The 24,086-nt window shown below is 32.9% G+C and overlaps 1 protein-coding gene across 3 annotated transcripts in view; it reads right to left on the bottom strand.

The window, feature by feature from the left end:
• The window catches only part of LOC133182235 (secretion-regulating guanine nucleotide exchange factor-like), a 75,712-nt gene that overhangs the window by 51,105 nt on the left and 521 nt on the right, over positions 1-24,086 (bottom strand). For all 3 annotated transcript variants that reach the window (XM_061316993.1, XM_061316995.1, XM_061316994.1), the window contains exon 2: positions 3,054-3,259. In XM_061316993.1, coding sequence (XP_061172977.1) covers positions 3,054-3,249 — 196 coding nt within the window. In that variant the 5' untranslated portion in view covers positions 3,250-3,259. The remainder of the gene's footprint in view (positions 1-3,053; positions 3,260-24,086) is intronic.

Here is a 24,086-nt window from a genome sequence, read left to right as displayed (position 1 = left end):
AAAAACGAGGCGATTATAGCTACATGACCATAAAAAAAGCTTTTGTGTAAATGGTCATAATTGAAATAATGGTAAATCACTGATAACACTATAAGTTGTGATTATAATTATATATATCAAAAGACTATTACATATACATGTATGTAGTAGATTTTCCTAATAAATTTATCGGTAAAATTTGTATAACGTTATATTCCTTACTGAGAGCATCGTGGCAAGGAACCCAAAGTACAATTTGTACTTTGTAATAAACTTGCTTACATGAAAAGAGAAAATTAATGAATAAGGTATTGATCAAATACAATTAAAGATGCAAAATTTTGCGCTTTAATCAATGCACAGTTAATTTCTGAATACAATCTTTCATAGCTGCAATAATGTAGCCCTCTCCTTTTTTGAAAGGGGGAGGGGGGGGGGGGCAGAAAGATCAGATGAAAAAAAAACAAAACAAAACAAAACAAAAAACGGAAAGAGCTACATTATTGCAGCTTAGTCCTTCAAATACTCAGCCTATTCATAGGGCATTAAAAGCTAATTTTTACACAGGTACTTGGTTCTTGGTTTATAAATATGTATGTACCTTATTGATAGGTAAAAAAGTAAAGTACATTTTTACATATCAATAAGGTACAAATATATTCATAAACCAAGACCCAAGTACCTGTGAATTTTTAAATCTCCTCCCCCAATCAATTTATTAGTAAAAAGTGCATATTCCGCGTTGCTTTTATCCTTGACGGAAATAAGAGCATCTGGAGTACAATATCCATAACATAGTATAACAGGTTTCACAATAAACGTCAATTAATAAAATTGCTATTTTTCAAGTTTAAAAAAAAACAATAACAAAAACAAAAACAAAAAAAATAAAATAAAAATAAAACAAACACAAAAAAACGAGGGGGGGTGGGGGGGGGGGGGGTGGAAAGGTACATTTGTAAATCTACTTCATGCGGGATTTTGAACAAAGTATTTGTTCCTGCTATAAGCCTGTAGGCTGTCAGTACAGAACTACAATATATTTTCCGTCGATAGTAGTATAAATTCAATTCCCGCGCTTGCGCGGGATTTCATCTAGTTACATATATTTTTGTGTCACTTTCAAGCAGAGCGACACTTAAGGATCACTTTGCCTGCCCCCCATCCGTCCGTCCATCACATCTTATACCTTGAGAACCCTTAGAATTATGGATTCAATATTCTGCTCATATTTTGCTTGGGAAAATTAAATGTTTTTTTTTGTAAAATACCATAGTCACCCACCTCATGACCCTTGAATCTGACCTTTGACCTACTTTTCAAAATACACCCTAGTGCTGATATACACATATTCTTTGATCTTTGAGAGGTACCGGTAAGTCCATGCTATTTGGCAAGTGCACTGCTTGTCATCAGACATCTTGAATAATATCAGTATTACAGTCCACCTGACCTTGACCTTCAGGCTATTTTTTGAGAATACTCCAAACTGTTAACATACCTAAGTCTTATGAATTTTGAGAAGTAAGGCTATGATAACTAGCATTTATAAATATGTTTATAACCTCATGACATTTTCTTTTAAGCTGTATTAATTACACTGACCACACAGACTGAAATTTATTAATTGCATTCTGTTAGTAATCGGAACATCATGCAGTCTGCTTCTTCATTGAAAAGGCCTTGTGATGTTTCCATTGTTCAAATACTTTAGATGAAAAGGGATTGGTATACCTAGGTACTTTTGATCATGAATCTAGGGGATTGTTGAATAAAACTTATATGAATAAATATTTTTTTCTGATAAATTTTTTTTGACTTAATAACAGAATAGGCTGCTGTTGTTCCTGACTTCACAGAAAAGTCCATGTAATGTTTCCATTGTTCCATTAGTACAGAATTGGTATACTGACTTCGGCATGTGTGTTTTTATATGAAAAAAATAAAAAGTAATAACATCTCAGTTTAAAAGCTCTGATGACCTTCTCACAAATAAAATTGGACAATCTCTTAGAATAGTTCTGAAGTCACTTTTAAATAACAAAGTTTATATGAAGAAAAACATGAGAATTATGGTAGTCTTTCTCAAGATTTTGATGAAAAGGAGTTATTAAGCAATTTTTTTTTTACTTTTAAAACTGTTCATAAAAGTTTTTGTTTCATATTTATTTATGTATTTTTCAATATGTTAACTTTGAAAGAATATTTTTATGAGTACAATATGTACAGATCTCTGCTCTAAGCCTCATCAGCAAGGCCAACCACATGACACTACTGCAACCAATGGATAAAACAACAACAAATCTGTTGGTAATCTGTTGATGAAAGTTGTCCCTGCAGATGTTTGAGGCTACTGCAATCAGGTTTTGAAGCATATAAAATGGAAAACAACCATCAAACTAGAGAAGATGCAGAGTAAAAGCAACAGTCAACTAATGGAACTTACTGGTTGAGTCATGAATGAGTACATATAAAACAAATACACAATGTTTGAGAAATTTACAAAACAGTTTTGGATCGGTAATACAGGCCAATTGTCCAGAGCATGTTTCATTATATGTTTCACTTCATTAGATGCTAAATCATGAGGTTCAAGTCCAACAAATATCAGCAAGAGTGCACCTGGGAAGTACGAGAAAAGAAGTGCACGAGTTCTGTACCAATTTAACACAAGAAAATGCATACTGGTAAGCTACCATACTTTAAGGGGACACCTTAGTTTGAGGTGGCTGCAGGTCCAAGTTCTTAACATGCTCTAAACTTTTCATGGGTAAAACAAACATCACTAAAACTCCTCACACATGAACCATAATTGATGAATTAGAAGCAAACAAGAAATGCATGCAATAAAATGGATGGGTTGAGAATTTTGCTGTTTGATGTCTACAAGTATTATCTGGTAAGGTGTGACTAAGGCATTATAATAAAGATTTAAATTGAGAATCAAGTGGCAATGATTTATTTTATATATTGATAAAGCCACTCTGTGCTTATAAAGTAAACCAACTTCTTGCCTATTTTGATTTTTATTTGTATATAAATCTTTGAAAGTTACCAAACAAAACAATTTATACCAGTGACTAGAATGGTGTGACTAGCTCCACATGCAATAAATTTGGTCTGCCTTGTGGGAAATCCCTTAAGAAGGCCATTGGAAAAAGCCACATCTTCCTTGTAGCCATGACAATGCTGACCAAATTCTCCACAGCCCCAGGAGATGATGTGATGACCCCCACCTTCATCAGGGTCTCCATCTTCATCAGCGTTCATCTCCTCCTGACTAAGAAAATAAAACAAAAATATCTTTTTACTAAAAAGGCAAATTTTTTCATTACAAATTTTAAGTCTATCAGAGACATAAATAACAGATTTTGCAACTCCGCCATTAATATGTAACGGTTTATGTGACCGTCCCTGCATTACCCTAAAAATTCATTGTGTACCTTGATCTAAACATGGTAAAGTTAATTAATTTTAATTTTTTCATATATGAGTATATGAATTATAAAGTTTTAAAATGTATATTGATTTTTGAAAACAAACTAGGCAAATTAAAGACGCCAATGATCGAAAGTTGCTGAAATCTTAGAGATGCAGCTGAGTTGCACCTGTTGCCATTTTAAATTTCTCCTTTGTTATTGTATTAAACAAGGCAACTGTCAAAAATTATAACATTCTGAATAGTTTGTTAAAATAAATCTGAAGGTTTAAATTTTGCTTCATTCTTGTTGATAATTTTAAAGATTTATGTGATTTAACTTGCACAAGACTTGTAAAAAAAAAATAAATAAATAAAATAAATAAATAATAGGGACCACAAGATATCTCATGAGATTTTGAAGAGTTGTAAATATCTGTTTTTTATGTCTCTGGTTCTATAGAAGCATATTTCCACAAATAGTTAAACATTAAGCTGTATGTCCCCTTGGTCAAACTTAACAAAGGCTTCAACAGAAACAAGAGGCCCATGGGCAACAATAATCACCTGAGTCACTATGGCCCTGCTTTTCTTCATCAGTGGTTCTTCATCAATGAATCTACACACCTTCGGATGCTTCCATACAAATATGACTAATAATGGCTTTGTTGTTCTTGAGAAGATATTTAAGGATTTTTTTTTCTATACATTCCTATAAAAAAACTTTGATCACCCATAGTGGGCCCTTTTTTGGCCTAGTGTTCTTGAGAAGAAGATTTTTAAATGATGCTATTAAAATTTCGCTAATTCTTAATTATCTCCCCTTGAAAGAGGGCATGGCCCTTCAGTTGGACAAATTTGATTCCCCTTCACCCAAGGATGCTCTGTACCAAGTTTGGTTGAAATTTGCTCAGTGATTCTAGAGAAGAAGATGAAAATGTGAGAAGTTTACAACAATGATTTGGGTGACAGCAACTACAGACAATGGACAAATCTGGTTCAGAAAAGTTCACTTGAGATAAGGCTTAGGTGAGCCATAATAAAAATGAAACCATTTTCAATAAAAGAATAATTTTTTCTTAATGAAATAAAATGTGTCTTCAGTATATGTCACCATGTAATATTTCATAGCACACAAATTCACTGACTTAATGCAATGTTAAAATATTAAAAAGGAATGTTTGTCTCTCAATATCCACTTAAAAGTCAAGTATAATGGGAATAATGTTCCTTCTTTAGGGTACAATTAATACTGTTCTGTTCATTCCCAACATGTCGCCTGACATGTGGAACAGTTTCAACATACAAACTTTAAAAATAAGTCATATCATAGGACATATTACAGGGCTATGTTTTTCTTTTACACTTGCAATTGTAACATGTGAATTGGAAAATTAAATTTTCAAACTCTGCAGTCTTAATCTTGTCCAAATGACATTGTTGATGGTCACAACACCATCCAGTCAACAAACCATGTTAAAGATAAGAAAGAACTTCTAACTATTTTTAATACCAAGTTTCAACTAGAACACAGTGTGTGATGTATAATATTTTGGACATCAAGGTTAGGGACAGACAGACTATGCAGAACAATGAAGAGATTTTTTTTAGTTACCCCTCAACTAAACTTCTTTTATTAAGTCGTAAAATACAGTAAATCATGGTTACAATGAAGTCACACTTATTATAATTTTAGGCTTACATAACAGCAAAGTGATTTTCATACCTGAAAGTTTTATAAAGTAATATAAACTTGTCAGATATCACAAATTAGGTTTATAACAAATCAATATTGTCTATCCCTGGCACTTTGCTATAAGCATGTTTAACTGAACTTGAATAAGAGGTGCATTTCAGGACACAATTTGCACTCCCACCCTCTTAAGAAATATAAATTCTGAAACGAAATAATTTCATTATTTATCTGTTTTCATTTTATTTGATTCTCATGTTTTCATTTTATATATAAAAATGACTTTTAAGAATGCTGTGTCTGACAGGGGAAGGTTTCCCCTCCCCTGCACACACACACAACCCTCCCTGAAACCTGAAGAGGGACCTGGACTCGGGTGACTTTACATGTAATAGGGAACAACTGGTTCAACAGTTCTGAAGATGATGATAGAAATGAAAGATATACAAAACCAAAAAATAAAAACCAAATACAATGTCACCTGTTTAATCCTGAGTTTACTGTACACTTACATTGGAGGAAGAACAGCATATTTTTCTTGCCACAATGGAGGAGATGTGAAGTTAATATTTCTATCAAGATTCAGCATATCACTGACTAATTAGCAATCAACTGCTGTCACCATGGAAGTGATTTAAACTAAAAAAATTTAAAATCCACATCCAGAATATCACTGATGATTTTTGTCATAAAAATAAAGCATTGGAAATTCCTTTCATACGCCAATCAGCTCAGTATTTGATCTTAGATTTAACTTGGATATGGAGAGGAAAACCTTGTAAAACACAGTGGTCCCTTGTCGAGAATTCTTCTGAGGTTTTCAACATCACCTGTCTGACTTGTACCATTGTGTTTGACTTTTGGCACAGGTAAATGTTCAACATGGCAAAAAAACAACCAGGTCTTTATGAAAAAACGAGCCCTTTTGCACTTTCCTATCGACAAAATGCCAATAAGTTTCAAATATATCACAATTTCTCTTTTCAAAATCGAATGTTGCTCATTGGACTGGAATTAAATCTCACACTCAGTTTTTATTTTCACTCAGATGCTTGACACAAACATCATGGAAAAACAATTGTCAATTAATTCCTATATTAATCTGAAATTTCCTCGGCTTGAAATCCATATTTTACAAAGGTACTTCGTTTTTCCCCCCCAAAATTAACTTGATTATTTACAGGAAACCATGATCAATTTGAGAATGGTCTCCTCAGTAAAAAGAAAAGAAACAATATTTCTCTTCCTTCAATACAACCTGAACACTTACAAGGAGACCAGAAGAAGAAAAATGTACCTCGTAATTGTTTTCAATCATCTGTTGTTATAAATTTCCACTTAAAACCAACTCTACTGAGATTTCCCTCATATGTTGGACTATGGAATGCATAAGAGCCCTCCATTCAAGAAAACATGTTTTATCAACCTTTAAGGACAAAAAAAATCAACCAAAGCACTTCAGGTCTCTATCTGCAGCAAATACGGGGGTATTTAATTAATTTTTGAATTTTGGTCTCAGGTCAATATCATTATTTTTATACAAACTTATCAATTTATTGACATTCTATTTTTAATGACCATATGGCTGGCAGGTAATACTGAACTTGAAAGTCATTACTTCAATCCCTTCATTTGCAAACAGTGGGATAAGTAGTAAGAAATCTTAACCAAAGCACACTCCATTATGCAACATTCTGTATGCACAATTTACTAGCTGACAAAATCAATCAAGTCAGGCTATATGATTATCCACAATGATCATGAGAGATATAAGCCATATCTTCATTGCATTTAAGAAAAATAGTTGATAGATTCATGACCAAATTGATTATAAATCTATCAAAGACATAGGAAGCTCTAAACACTACTGAAAAATGTTTTTTTGGACATTGAGAAAATTTTGTCATACAAAGTTGTACATAATGAGTTCATTTTCAACATGGGCAAACTGCCATACTTCCAAAGGAAAAATCGTTCAGAGGCAATTAATTATTAGTAAACAGAAATCACTGTTTTTTACTTACATTGGGAAAATATATGTCAATAATTCATTTACTTTATCTTAGTTTAATAATATGTTGAAAATACTCTGATCTATTACAAATTGTGTCATAAACTATATATGTCTGTCTATTTTATCTGAAATCTTTGGGCACAGATTATTGTAGTTACATAAAACTACCCTACAACTAGAATTCTTTAGTGTGCAGTGTTTAGAGCTTCCTTAATTTCTTTGCCAATAGCTATATTACCTAAGCCCGGGGCATAGCTACCTATACGCAAAAACACAGTTGCATACACATTAATTTTCCAAACACAAAAATCTTAAAAAGTTAATGAAAGAGACAGAACACCAAAAAAGAGAGAACAAGGCCCATGAGCCACACTGCTCACCTGAGTTATTATGACCCTGTTAATCTTCATAAGCATTTTTTCCCTATGTATTCCTTTGCAAAACAATTATGTTCTATTGTGACTCCACCATAGCCTGTATAGGAACTAGAACTCATAAGAATGATGCCAATGAATCTGAAGAAATCAGAAAAAAATGTGTTATTAAAGTTGTTTAATGATTATTAATTTACATTGTATTCTCCTGTCTTCGCTTGCTCTTTGTTTGTTTATGTTTGCCACAATGGGATCTTCCGCTGGAAGAGTCCATTTGTTAAATTAAAGATGGGTTCTGCCCGGAGGATGATTCTATGATCTATCCAATCAAATTAGGGGTTCTATCTTCTGGGTTTAGCGCCCCCTATCGGTGGTTAGCTTTCGCCACCTATTTACGTCATTGTTATCCAATCATTTTGTTTGCTCTCTTATTTTCAAATTCGGCAACTGTGCCATCCAATCAAATTACTTTAATCTTCTATTTCAACCCATGTTTTGGCCAGTTAGCATCACTTTCTTATAAAATCCTCTGAGGCAGAATCCACGTCGTTTTATTCCATAATTTAATTTTTTTTTGGTTTTGGTTTTGTTTTGTTGTGTGTCTGTGCATGATGTTATGGTACTTATGTTATAATGTCTAGTGTAGTAATATTAGTTTAGATTCTACCATGATTTCTCAAGATTGTCGAAAATTACCCTTGATTGCTTGGATGATACTTTTATGTTTACCTTGTAACATTGCATAATGAATCATGGTTTTGCCCAAACTGTGAGTTATCTGTTTACAAAGAGGAAATTAATTGGAGAAAATCACAAGGAAAAAGACAAAAACAAAGATTTCAGAGTACAATATCGTTTAGCATAAACCCACGGCTTGTGAGCTCACAAAATGATACCCCTGCTCCCATATGAGAATAATGGCAAAGTCCATTTTTATTACTCCCCCTTTTGAAAAGCAAGGGCTGCAGTAATGGGATGACTGTCTGTCCATCTGTCTGTTAACTCCCAATATCATAGGAAGAATGGAAGTGTCCGTGTTATGCTATGGGAAACCTCAAATATCTGTCCAATCAGAACATAAAATAGGAGGTATAGGAGGAGTTGACGATAAGAGATAGGTACCCCCAAGTGTTACAGACTTATGGATGGATGGACATACAGATGGAAAATGTATGGACGGACATCCCAACACTATATACTCCATGTTTTTCAAGCAGGGGTATAACAAAATTAATATGATTAAGTAACATTTGTTCAATATTTTATTTATAACTCTTACCTTTATTTGCATTCATCTGACTTTTTGCAATTATGCGATGAAAGAAATATTGTCAACAATTAGTAGGCTTACAATTTTAGGAGGTTTAAGACTGAATGGCCTATTAATTTTCTGGTAAATATGCCAAGTGTCCTATAGTTACTAATTTCAATCTGAAACCCTGAAAGAATGGCAAACTCCATGTTTTGCTATGAGAAACCTCAAATATCTCTCCGATCAAAACGTAAAATCAAAGGTGCACAATGGCACTGTCAAATAAAGATTCTGTGAAAGTTGTCTCATTCCAATTACAGAACTTAACTATTTCTTTTGTTTTGGGTTTCCTCCCATATATTAGAAGACTTGTCTTCTTGTAAGACCAATATATTGACAGATAAAAAGAGTCATACATATCAATTCAATATCTTAAATAACTCCTGTGATGAATGTACTGTATAATGTTCTCAGAATAGTAAAAAAAAATATTGGCCAAAAAAAAAAATATGAGCCTTACTTGGTATATGAAAGTTAGTCTACCAGGTACAGGTTTATGTAACAGGAGGTTCCTACTTTCTTATATTTCTTTTTGTATACATTGTTTTTCCACTGTTCATATTTCAACCACTGTATATATTTCAAGTGTACTTAAAATTTTACATGCAAGTTTGGCAAGTTCGAAAAAAGAAACATTTTCAAAAAAATCTCAAAAACCTTATCCCTATATAAAACACTTCAGCTTAGGGGGGCAATCCCTAGAAAACCATTTAAGTTTACAGTCAATGCAAACATTTCACCATTAAGGGTCCAAATTTACTCTTCAAGAGCTATACTGTGTATTCATCTCAAGTTTAAATGGTATGTACACTTACTAAATCAAATGAATAACATCTAAATCTGATGATCAATTTCCTTTGTTCCACTTGCTAAACATTTAAATACCCTGACATTGAGATCACCCTCCTCTCTCTGGTCTCTTCATGTCACACTCTAGTCAGTATTCTATAGAAATTCAATCTTCCTAAAAATTATGTGATCTATGAAATTGTTAAGACCAAGTTGGGCAATGACTTTTTTCCCTTTATTCCTTCAATAGGAAATTCAAATTTGTAAGAATTAAGAATTAAAAATAGATCATTATACCAAACTACAAAATGTTCACCAGTCATATTACTAGAGTAAATTAAACCCTGTTAAAGGACTTGCTTATAAGGAAATCTCAGTTACAAGGAGATTTCTATGATTAATGAGGAGAACCTTTTACTCTGTTTCTTACACAGATAAAAAGAATCTCAGTTTTCAGAAAGCAAATTTCAAAGTCCTATAGTGTCTTCCTTATTTCCAAGTTTTTACTGTACAAAGATCATAAATACACGCCATCTTCACCTTCACCTAGCATACATGTATTTTCAATATAATCTGAGTAAGAACCTATCACTGCAAAGTGATTCATATTTTCTTTCTGGTGTCACCATACCTATAAAGTGTCAAAGGCTTAGATCATGCTATGTACACTTTAGCAACCAGTATGTGAAACTGGATTTGGTTCTTCTGAGTGAACAGTACTGATATTTCTTAAATAAATTATAAAAAACTTTCTACTCTGTAAACTGGGGGATGTGACATCCCAACAATATTAATACACCCAATGAAAATATTTTGCATTAAAATGACCAAGTTCAACAACTGGTGTTTTTCTCATTAATGATCAAAAATTTAAATCCAAGTACCACCTGCACATCTCTGATATATCTACAACTGATCTATAGAAAGGTTCCTAAAATATTGAAAACTATAGGAAGAGATATCCCTACAAATGACGTACCCTTATGACAGTCACCTGCCTTCCATTTTCACCATTTCAATAAGTGGATATTTCCTATGGAAAGCCCAATTAAATCATTCAAATTTTTTTTTTTTTTTTTTTTTTTAAATAAGATACCTATACTTTAATTACCGGTACCTCCCATGATCAACAAAAAATCACTGCTACTCCAAGAAAAATTCTTTACCTGGCCACTGATGTGTTTAAAACGGGTACTGTCTTTCATACCAGAATGTTGCTTATATATCTACCTGAACCCGTCAACTGTAATATATTTGTTCTATATGTCCTTTCAATAATCAATAGCAAATGCCTGTAAGGATTTTTGGATTTCTCTAAAATTTTCATCATCTTTTTCAATACGTATTTTAAATCTTTTCCTGATCCAAAATCAATTGAAATTGTGCATTCAGTTCTTTAATTGACACCTTTGCTAACCCATTAACTAATTACAATTCTGTACTAAGTACTTCAATCACAATGCAGACAAATCCAGAGATAGGTCACATTCAAAATAGAACATATAAACCAGTCATCTGCATTTTCTGCCTAGATTTTGAAATATAAAATCTAAACCTTTATCAAAACACTTCAATTGAATTAAAGAAATCTTTATACTTACAGAACAAGAGAGTAATTTAACACATTACAGGACTCGCCATTAGTGTAGCAACATGATCAATTTCTCATCCAGAACAATGGATTTCTGGATGGTTTTCTTTACTTTCTGCAAATACAATGCTTGTTCAATCTATATTTAGAACTTTATTCTTTGATACACAAGGTAAAATTTAAAGAGTAGAAAGAATCAACAAATGGGATATTGCAGTCTAGTTAAAGATGATGAAAAACTTTGGACCAGTAAGGACTGGACTCAAAAACCCTGGACATCAATCATTCCGAAGAAAAAACGCAACATGTTTGTATAGGGGATTTCAGTCAATATTGGTTTGGGTAGCACTGAGGAAAAGAAAACAGAGAGACTTGTAAATTAATCACATTGTTAATACCAGTGTTTTCAAGTATGTGCTAAATGAGCCATATATAACTTTGAACAAAGTTCCTTATAGAATAATATAAATGTCTAGAGTCATATTTCTTCAACTTCTCTCTCCATAGGCTGTTCAAAATGAAATGCTTATCAGAATGATTTTAACTGCTCTTTAAATTTAGAGTTACAGTGTTCAGTTAAAGATTTTAAAATTGATTATAGATACATATGCATACATGTGATAATTTTTAGACCCAAACACTGTACAAGTGGAAGGAGATGATCGAACAAAGCATGCAAAATGCCTATACGAGGGTTGTTAGAAAAGTTCCTGGACAAGTTCTATAGTGAGCACGCTACTTACATGAAACCAATAAAACTCTGCAGATAAAAACTATACATATTTTCCAATAAATACGCACAAATTTGGTGTTTTCCAATGATCTTTAAAAAATATACAGCTATATTATTTAGTTGGAGCATGCTTCAAGGAGCATGTCACTTTTTCGCACATTTACATTACAAAGAAATTTTGCGAAATTAAAAACTGCAATGTTGTAGCACATAAAGATGTGTGAAATTTCACCTGTCGCTACAATATTCATGAAAAGTCATCTGGCGAAATTTTGAATTGAATTTTGAATTGCTTTCAGCAATGAACATGAAAATGTAAGATAGCTGAAAAGGCTTTATTTTGAAGAGGAACATTTGTGTACTATTAAGGGATGTGTTCTTTGAGTCTAAAGGGCATCTATGCCATCCTTGTTATAATAAACAAGAGGCCCAAGGGCCTAAACGGTCACCTGAGTACAATACAACAATTTAGAGGATCCATAAACTGAAAAATGAAGCTTTGTTGCCCAAAAGCAAGAAAAATAGTATGATTAGCATCAACAAAATAATTGGTCTAGTATCTTAGTCCTGCCTATCTGACTTTCCAAGTCATTAAATCTATGAAAGTACATTTTCATTATACAATAAATTATCTTGCATAATTCTCTTATTCTATTAAGCTTTCAAATACATTATTTACATTGATTAATTATCAAAGGTGAATGGCAAAGGGGAATAACTTTGCTCAGCAGAATACAAGTTAATAGAGCCCTGGCCAGGACTAGAACATTTGACTAAATGGTCCAGGTGTTCAAAAATCTGGTAAAAATACCCTTGCATATTAAAACTTTTACTCTGTTTGCCTTGAACATCCCCAGAAGCATAGAAGATTTTCAAAGAAATGCATTTTCACCATAAAATTAAATAAATAAAGCCCCATCCTTACCCAGAACATCTGACCCATTGGCCACGAACTCACAATTCTGGAAGAAGCACCCTTTCTCATTATAACTATACACTTGTTTCTTTACTTTATAACCAGTAGTAGAAAAAATATTTTGAAAGAAATTATGCATTTTCACTATATATAATCAATAGAGCTCTTTCCCCCTCACCAGAACCCCTGACCCAAAGGCCATGAGGCATTCTTCCTTATCATAACCATGCACTTCCTTTGTTTGAAAAATACCCAGGCGCACACAAGATTTTGAAAGAATTCATGCCAATTCCCTATCTAATCAATAAAGCCCCGCCCTAACACCAGAACCCCTTACCCAGAGGCCATTAAATTCATAATTTCTGAGGCAGCCATGCTCATCATAACTATGTACTTAGTTTATTTAATATCCAGGAGCAGAGAAGATTTTCAAAGAATTAATGCAATTTTACTATATAATCAATGGAGCCCATCCCTAACACCAGAACCCCTGACCCAAGGGCCATGAAACAATTTCTGAAAAGGCAGTCATGCTCACCATAACTATGTTCTTAGTTAGTTTATTTAATACCCAGGAGCAGAGAAAAAGATTTTCAAAGAATTAATGCAATTCTACTATATAATCAATAGAGCCCTGCCCTAACACCAGAACCCCTGACCCAAGGGCCATGAAATTCAAACTTTTGGAAGAGGCACTCTTGCTCATCATAACTATGTACTAAGTTACTTTATTTAATGCCCAGGAGCAGAGAAGATTTTCAAAGAATTAATGCATTTTAACTATATAATCAATAGAGCCCCACCCTAACACCAGAACCTCTGACCCTGGGGCCATGAAATTCACAATTTTGAAAGAGGCACTCTTGTTCTTCATAACTATGTACTTAATACCCAGGAGCAGAGAAAATTATTGCAATTCTACTATATAATCAATAGAGCCCTGCCCTAACACCAGAACCCCTGATCCTGGGGCCATGAAATTCAAAATTTTGAAAGAGGCACTCTAGCTCATCATAACTATATACTAAGTTAGTTTATCTAATACCCAGGAGCAGAGAAGAAGATTTTCAAAGAATTAATGCCTTTTCACTATATAATCAATAGAGCCCCACCCTAACACCAGAATCCCTGACCCTGGGGCCATGAAATTCATAATTTCAGAAGAGGCACTCTTGCTCATCATAAATATGTACTAACTTAGTTCATTTAATATCCAGGAGCAGATAAGAAGATTTTCAAAGAATTAATGCATCTTCACTATATAATCAATAGAGCCCCGCCCTAACACCAGAACCCCTGACCCTGGGGCCATGAAATTCACAATTTTGGAAGAGGCACTCTTGCTCATCATAACTAAGTACTAAATTAGTTCATTTAATAACCAGGAGCAGATAAGAAGATTTTCAAAGAATTAATGCATTTTAACAATATAATCAATAGAGACCCGCCCTAAAACCAGAACCCCTGACCCTGGGGCCATGAAATTCACAATTTTGGAAGAGGCACTCTTGCTCATCATAACTATGTACTAAATTAGTTCATTTAATACCCAGGAGCAGATAAGAAGATTTTCAAAGAATTAATGCATTTTAACTAATGTATATAATCAATAGAGACCCGCCCTAACACCAGAACCCCTGACCCTGGGGCCATGAAATTCACAATTTTGGAAGAGGCACTCTTGCTCATCATAAATATGTACTAAGTTACTTTATTTAATACCCAGGAGCAGAGAAGAAGATTTTCAAAGAATTAATACATTTTCACTATATACTCAATAGAGCCCTGCCCTAACACCAGAACCCCTGACCCAGCTGCCATGAAATTCACAATTTTGAAAGAGGCACTCTTGCTCATCATAACTATATACTTAGTAAATTTATTTAATACCCAGGAGCAGAGAAGAAGATTTTCAAAGAATTAATGCATTTTCTCTATATAATCAATAGAGCCCCGCCCTAACACCAGAACCCCTGATCCTGGGGCCATGAATTTCACAATTTTGAAAGAGGCACTCTTGTTCTTCATAACTATGTACTTAGTTACTTTATTTAATACCCAGGAGCAGAGAAGAAGATTTTCAAAGAAATAATGCACTTTCCCTATATGATCTATATAGCCCCACCCTAGCACCAGAACCCCTGACCCTGGGGCCATGAATTTCACAATTTTGGTAGAGGACTCAATGCTTATTACAATGATGCCAACAGTTTGACTGCTTGATGTCCAGGAGTAAAGAAGAAGATTTTTAAAGATTGCATTATTTTTGGTGGTTTTAGCCCCACCCCTCAGGCCCCAGGGGGGCAGGGACCATGGAATTCACAATTTTTGTTCCCCTTCACCCATAGGTGCTATATGCCAAATTTGGTTGAAATTGGTTAAGCGGTTTCAGAGAAGAAGCTAAAAATGTTCAAATGTTAACACACGACGCACACCGCACGACGCACGCCGACGGACGAGAACGGATAGCAATAGGTCACCTGAGTGACTCAGGTGACCTAAAAATGGCATAAAAATCACGAGTGCTCCATACCCTCTATCAAAACAGGCACAAAAATCATGAATGTTGCATATATCCTCTATGAAAATCTATGAAAAATCTATGAAAATCTATATCCTCTATGAAAATTGTTGCATATCCTCTATCAAATTATGGAAGGAAAATCACAAATGTTCCGTACCCTAAGTCAATTGGTAAAATTTGAGGCTGCCTGGACTTAAGGGAAAGAAATTATGCACCGAACAAAGATTTTAAACAGAGAGGCTATTTTTGACCTTGACCCTTGACCTGCACATCCATTGACCAGTGACACTCTGTGAGTGAAGTATGAGCCACATTGGACCAAGAGGAGAGAAGATATGCTCCGGACAAGGATTTTTCATATAATTCTGCTATGACCTTAACCTTAGACCTAGAAACATGGTTCAAGGTCACTGCATACCCTTTACCCAAAGACACTCTGTGGGTGAAGTATGAGCCAGATTGGGCCAAAGAGAGAGAATGCTCCGGACAAGAGATCTCGGACGGACAGACGGACGGATGGATGGACGGACTGACAGAAGGATGGACGGACAGACTGATCACTATATAGGGCGCCTGCAGAGCGAAGCCCTAAAAATCCTAAGTATTGTTTCTTTTCTTAGCGACTAACATGCTTACCACTATGCTACACAGCTATGACAAATAGTGGCATTTAAATCATGTTTGTGAAATGACCCTTGACTAAATGGACTTAAATATTTCTCAGAAAGATATAAATTTTGTGTTATAAAAGTGTATTTTTACATATAGTGGGTCTTTGCTCCATGTTTTTGTTAACCAAAATATGAATAGTTTTATGCATACTTTGAGTATATAGAGCAAAGACCCACTCATATGAAAAAAATTGCGATATAGTATCGAAAAAATGATAATTTTTTGCCCTAGCTCTTTGGTGTGCATATGCTATTTCATAGATGAATAATTTCAATCTTTGTGAGATTGTTGCAAATTGTGGAGATTTTACATAAAGTATACATTAATGTTTAATGAAATTTAAAGAAAATTTTGTCATACTGGTAATTGAGATTTGATTTTTCTCTTTCTAGTTTGTCAGATGAGGCATTTTGCTTGCCTTGTTCACCAAAATTTTTCAGTGAAAATACTGTACATTGCTCATCAAAAAAAAGTTTACAAAATATCAACCAAAAGTCAATATAAAAGGTTCATTTTTATTACTAAATTTCAAAACAACAGTTGTACCATGTACAGCAGGTATATTAATTACTTATTGCAAACAACTTTTGCAGCTTTTAGAATTTCAGCAATCCCAATGGTCAACGTTGAAATTGGTTTTTTGTTTGTTGTTTAACGTCCCTCTCGAGAATTTTTAACTCATATAGAGACACCACCACTTGCCAGTGGAGAGCTGCAAATTTTGACCTATACTCGGCACTCAGGGCCATTGAGCAGTGAGGGATCTTTTTCGTGCCAGCACCTACTGCGACACAGGACCTTTTACACGGTCTCATCCAAAGGACCGGGTTGAAATTGGTAAAAATACTGTCCATTGTACAGTGTACCATATGGCAGTCTCCATCTCTAGTCATCTGCATTTTTCTTTCCATGATACTAAAGCATCACTCTTAATCTGCGTTACAATGTGAATACTTATGGCTAAGCAGAGCAAAAAATAAGTTATAGATTAAATTCTGTATTGCTGACCCGCAGAGTTACTCAACATTTTTTTGCTGTTCTCTCTTTGAAATGTATTTCAATTGACTAAATGACACAACAACTTATAATTGAAACCCCTTAAAAAAACAATTCAACCTAAAACAGGCTTTTATACATTTTAATTACAATGTAATTACCACAGGAAATATTTAACACCAGCTTCCATCATGATGTTTACATGACAGTTATGATATTTCTGGTGTCATGAGAGTGAGAATTCAAGAAAAATGGTGGTCTCTGATAAACAATTCAAATTACAGGACAAATTTTCATTTCCCATGAATTTGAATGTACCGACGTGATCCCTTCAAATGGGGTTAGAAATATCTCGGAACATAAGCTATAGTAGATCACTATATTTAATTTGCAACACCTTATTTTCATGAGGTAGCTGTTTAGTTTTTACAAGCGACACAATATTTTCACGAGCTGTGAATATTGTTGTAATCCTTCACGATACAAATGTATACAAAAATAAAGTTCTTGCAAATAAAAAGTGATACACAGTATTTCTGTATAACCCAACAATTATTTGCCTTAACTTTTGTTCACGATTCATTGTTTGAAATCCATCCATAACTAATAATTTCGCAACATTCCACATCTTTACACAATTATATAATTTGTTTATGCATGGCAAGAAATACTCACGAGTAAAAGAAAGTAATGAAATATGGAAATATCATGCATACAAATAAAAGATGGTTTATACTTATTTAATTGTATCACGTACATCACACTATACTCATTTTAACATTCTTTGTCATTTTATAATTCATACATTTTGATGTCTGTCTCATTATCAAGTTTTTTTCATTCTTTTTTTATTTACCAGGTCTTAAATTTGTTTATTCAATACATGTTCCATAATGATTGTTTAATTTCATTCAAGTTTCAGTTTTAATATGCCAATACGTTTTTAGCATTCTATGTTGGGCATAAAGCGAGAACAATTATATATAGTTATTATAAGAATTCTGAAATAAAATCCATTTTGTTCTGTTGTGAATTCAGAGATCTGTATATTAATTATCTGTACTTCTCTTTTGCAAATAGTTAAGACTCTAAAAGTTATCCTAACTTTGCCTCTTTCAATGTGTATTGATAATTTTCCCAGGTTTGTTGTACCTATTATTTTGGTTCAAAATATTTTTTTTATCACAACTCCTCTTTATCAGAGAATCTTCTTTACCAAAACCATCACTATTTTTAATTCATTAAAATTAAAATTTACTTATCATTACACAAGAATTAACATACCAATTTACAAGATATATTCCTATTTAATGGTTTTGTCACCTTATTATTAAGTTGGTCAAAATTACATAATGTTACTTGTAAGAAGGCTTTAGAATGTAATGCTAGTATACACCTTTAGAAATTCCTTCTTTTTTCCATCATTAAACATGTAGTTCAGTTTTTATTGCTCAAGAATGTGTCTCATTAATCAATTTGAAGTTCTTAAAGTAAATGCTTTTTCTATGGGCCTGGTGAAATCCCTTTAATCTTGATGACACCCCACCAGGAACAGTTCTCTATATGGTGCATTTTTTTATCTAAAAGGAAATGTTAACAACTGGTAGCAACTTTGGCATGCAGATTCGTGAACTTGGTACAAATCCCCTTCAGACAAAATGTATGCTATCATTGGGACAAAATATAATCACATCCCCAAGATGCCGAAAAATAATCAACATAGAAACTTATCAAAACACACAATATTTTCATTGCAAAACACTTCTTGCCGATCCGAGTAGGGTAAAAGAATTTCACTGCTATCATAAAATACATCCTCCTGTCCTAAATAACTCGTACTGACCTAGGTATTTACGTCAGCATGAAGCCGTATTCTTATTCATCATATCTCACTGAACTGATGTAATATGATTAATAAGAAAGTGGACTACTGTCATGCTATATTGAAAATCTGCAGAGGGGAGACTATATATTGGTTACACAAAGACAATTAATATCCTGTAATTTGCAGACATATTGTGTGATTTTACCAATACTGAGAATGATGTAAATTTAGGAACAACATTTCAAAAGGAAGTGATCTTTACTGTTTGTTGTCTTTGAGGCTTACAATAAACAAGAGGCCCATGGGCCATCACTCACCTGAGCACTTTGGCTGGGAGTTCAAGAATTTTTTTATGTCATATATCATCCTATCCCTCAGGGAAGGGGGGCATGATTTGAATAAACTTGAATCTACACTAACTGAGGATGCTACCATATTTCTTTGACAAATCATGGCTTTAGAAGATTTTAAAAAGATATTTTTCCTATAAGTTTTCTCTTCTGTTGTGGTCCCAACCTACTCCCAGTGGTCATAATTTGAACAGACTTTAATTTTCACTACATGAGGATGCTTCCATATAAATATGACCAATCATGGCTTTGCTTTTCTTGAGGAGAAGATTTTTAAATATTTTTCCTATATGCATTCGTATTGAAAACTTTAATGATTCATTGTGATCCCACCTTTACCAAGTGGTCAGAATTTGAACAAATTTGAATTTACACAACATGAGGATGTTTCCACATATCTAACTTTCATCTTTCCTGGCCCAGTGGTTTTGGAGAAGATTTTTCCTATGTATTCCTAGGTAAAATTTTGATCATCCATACCCATATCGAAAATGAATACAAAAATAATACAAGAAAAAAATACTAAAATAATACAAAAAAAGTATATTTTTAATGACCAAATTTGGAACCCTCTAAATCTTGGTTCCAATTTAGGTCAAAAATAATAGACTTTTTAAAAGCCAAACACAGAAAAATATATTTTTAATATACTTTATTTTTTCGAAATAATACAGAAATGATACACACGACCTGTAAAAACGTATTGTTTTTGTACTTTTGTATTATTTCTCTATTTTCCTCTCCAAAGTATAAAAATAATACAGTCCATAGAAAAGTATAGAAAAAATACAGAATGTATTAATTTTGTATTAGCATATATTATTTTTGTATTTTTTCACCTTTAAGAATTAAAATACAAAAAAAATATAGAATATATTAATTTTGTATCACATATATTATTTTTGTATTTTTTCATGTGGAACAATTAAAAGAACAAAAAAGATATAAAATATGAAAATAATACAGTACACAAAAAAGTATGAAAAAAGTATAGAATGTATTAATTTTGTATTAATATGTATTGTTTTTGTATTTTTATCAGCATGAAGGATTGTACTTCAAAAATATCAAAAAAGTACAAGAATGATAGACAAAAAATACATTTAAATGCTTAAAATAATACAAAACAGAGTTTTAAAAACTACAAAAATGATCATGGGCAAAAATTGTTATTTGAAGAAAAGGAGCTGGAGATTGAGGTTCTTAATAGCATCTATTGATTGTTATTCAAAAATCTTTTATTTATTTGAAATATTTGTTAAATAACAATTTTAGTAACTCAGTCAGATTTCCTTAAATGTACAAATAGCTAATTAAAAAGTAATTAATGTGGCCAGGCTACTGATTCAGCTACCAATTGTAGTCTTGATCTTTCTTTTTACATATAATCCGCTCTTCAATAGTCTTGATAATTTTCACAAGTTTAACTAATCCTGTTTTCTTTGTACTTTTACCAAATGTTTCGATCTTCCCTCTGCTTTGCTGTTTCTTTTGTATGGAAAAGGTAGAGGAGTGTTTACTTTGTTGCAGAAGTCCATCTTCAAATCACACAACCTGTCATCTCATCTGACTTCATCACTGTGAAATATAGAACAGAATGATATAATAATAAAATTTAATGAACCATTACCTCAACAAAACACACATTTTCACATCCAAAATAATTCTATATAGATTTTGTTTAGCTCACACACCTGCAATACTTTCTTGAGAGGGATCTTCTTCCTCCATGTCTAATCAGCTTTTCTTCAATGTTCTGCTGACTAAAATTAACAATAATTATAAATTGAAATTCCAAAAGATCCAGCGGAGTTCACCAAATTCCATACAATTGTACCATTGAAATTACTTTTCTTTAATCTGGGGTTTCTTAGGGGACAACCATTTGATTTGACAATCTGGAGAAGAAAAAGGGGGGGGGGGCTGATTTATAAAATATTTTTAAAAAAATATTTGTAATAAACAATCTGTCCTTGAAAATGTTGAAAGAGTAAACAAAATGTGTGCCCCAATGTTATTCAAATAAACTGCCCCCCCCCCCCCGAACCCAACCTACCCCCCCTCGAAAAAATTTGAGTTTATACAAATTACAGAATTGTTTTTGAAGGGAAAATAAATAATTCGTCTCTGGTAAACTTGAAAAAATTGGAATGAATTAGAACTAGGAAGCCAAAGCCTTGACAATTATCCCCATCTTCCACCCCTCCCTCCCCAATCAGAATTTATCACAAAAACCCTTGTTCCCCACATGGCCAATAACCGTACTATTTTATCTTTCTACAATACTACAAAATGGGTAAAAAGGCATTCTTTGTTCCTCTATCTTTGTACTAAGTTATTATTTAAAAAACTGAAACTTTAATGTGCTAAAATATACATAATCTTACCGCAACTAGTGTTGTTTACACCAGAAAAGTCCGGATATGATGCCTAAAAACGTCAGTCTCCTTATGTATTTGCTTTCCTTGGTTCATATATATGATCCTGTGTACCATGATTATGCTGAACTTCTGTTTTTCGATCCATTTTACTAGCGAGCAAATGAGAGTTTATTCAAAATCACCCCCAGCTTTCTCAACACATCCCGGGAAGAATTTTCAAAATGGCGTGGGTGAAATATTGTTGACCAATCAAAGAACAGTACGGAAGAGTTTTAAAATCTGACCAATCATATTGTGTCATATATACGAAAATTACCGATGTTGAGATCGGAACAGTTAGAGAAAACATATTTACATGGTTTTAAATATCTTGAATCAATTGAACAAACCTAAAATTATGTTAGAAAAAAACGATGTTCAATTTAATCATCAGAATCATTTTTTTATTCCTTACGGAATTTACCGATTACGAAACATCGTTATTTCCGGTCATCATTTCCGCTGAGAGCAGCCATTTTTATATTCAAGTTGACCTGTGAAGTAGACCATAAAGTTCAAATATAATGATCAAAACGAGCGGGAGATCCATAATATATAGCCTTTTTGACGGACAACTTAACTCATACATACGGTACCAGAGATTGAAATAATGTTTAACATCTATCCTTTACACCAATTTCACAACATTTTCTATATTATTTTATGATATTCTTTCGTAATAATTTCTTATTTAATTTTTTTTTTTTAAAGCGGATAATTAAATAGTTCTATTCCATGTAATTGTAATACGTACTGAATTAAATATAATGTATACTAAATTGAGTTGTATAGTCAAGAAAACATCGTAGGTACTGTAATTAGTGCACAGTGGAACTCTCCATGTTGTTTGTTTTTGTTTTTTGTTTTGGTTGGGATGTGTTTTCACAGGTAAATCATGTTATTTCTTTGAGTAGTATAACATGTACTCGTCTATTGTTAACCTGCAGGTGGCCACCTGTGCTGTTGGCGATAGTTGTAAACACTCGGTTGTAAACACGCTGTAAAATTTTCAACACAAAAAGAAAGTCTGAAACTCTGAAACTTCAAAATTTACGGCGAGTTTACAAGTATCATGTACAGCACATGTGTCCCCTTAGACGTATCTATCTCTTTCCAAATGACAATTTCACACCTAGTAAAGACATGTTTTAAAAATGAAATTGTTTAGTTAACAAATTTAAACTACTGAAGTTTTCTGTTCTAAATAGCAATTAAATGTAAATAGTATAAAAGCAACCTTTATAGCAGTGGTCTTAATTAATAAAATCTGAGAAAAAAATATTAATTCCAACAGACTTATTGCAAGGACATTCTGTAAATTTTCCTATGTTCAAAGAAATACAAATTTCAGTAAAAGAAAACACTAAGTCCAAAATAAATATAAAAAAATACATGCTGACTGTATAGTATTTTTTGAAAAATTATTAAGTCCAAATTTAATACAAAAATAATACAGACTAACTGTATGTAATTTTCTGTAAAATTACTAAGTTCAATTTTAATACAAAAATAATACAGATTAACTGTATGTAATTTTCTGTAAAATTACTAAGTTCAATTTTAATACAGAAAAAATACACTTGAAAAAAACTAAGTCCACAAAAATACAAAAATGATATACTGAAAATAATCTAAGTCCCAAAAAATACAAAAATAATACCCTGTAAAAAATCAAAGTCAGATTTTAATACAAAAATAATCTACCTATTTGTTGGTGATACAAAAATAATATATTTTTTCTGTATTAATTTTAAACAATACGAAAATGATTGTATTAAAAATATATTAAAAATATACTTTTATGTATTATTTTTTGATATGGGTTGTTGCTCCGCCCTACCCCAGAGGGTCATGATTTGAACAAACCTGAATCTACACTACCTGAGGATTCTTCCATATAAAAATGACCAATCATGGCTTTGCTGTTCTTGAGACGAAGATTTTTAAATATTTTTCCTATGTATTCCTATGTAAATCTTTGATCGTTCATTGTAGCCCACCCTACCCCTGAGAGTCAAGATTTGAACAAATCTGAATCTACACTACCTGAGGATGCTTCTTTATAAATATGACCAATCATGGCTTTGCTGTTCTTGAGAAGAATTTTTTTAAAGATTTTTCCTATGTATTTCTATGTAAATCTTTGACTGTCCATTGTGGCCCCCGCCCTACCCCAGGAGTCATGATATGAACAAATTTGAATCTACACTACCTGAGGATGTGTCCAAGTAAGTTTCATCTTTCCAGGCTCAGTGGTTCTGGAGAAGAGGACTTTTAAAGTTTTTTCCCTTATGTATTTTTATGTAAAACTCTGATAGTCCATTGCAGCCCTGCCCTACCCCTGGGGGTCATGATTTGAACAAATTTGAATCTACACTACTTGAGGATGTTTCAAATCCATATAAGTTTCATCTTTCCTGGACCAGTGGTTCTTGACAAGAAGTCAAAAATGTTAAAAGTTTACAGGCAGGCAGACAGAC

Source organism: Saccostrea echinata, unplaced genomic scaffold, assembly GCF_033153115.1.
Source record: "Saccostrea echinata isolate AGI-Se365-2 ecotype Australia unplaced genomic scaffold, CSIRO_AGI_Sech_v1 ptg000009l, whole genome shotgun sequence".
Taxonomy (NCBI): domain Eukaryota; kingdom Metazoa; phylum Mollusca; class Bivalvia; order Ostreida; family Ostreidae; genus Saccostrea; species Saccostrea echinata.
Note: the sequence above shows the minus strand (reverse complement) of the source record. Positions and strands in the feature narration are given on the sequence as shown.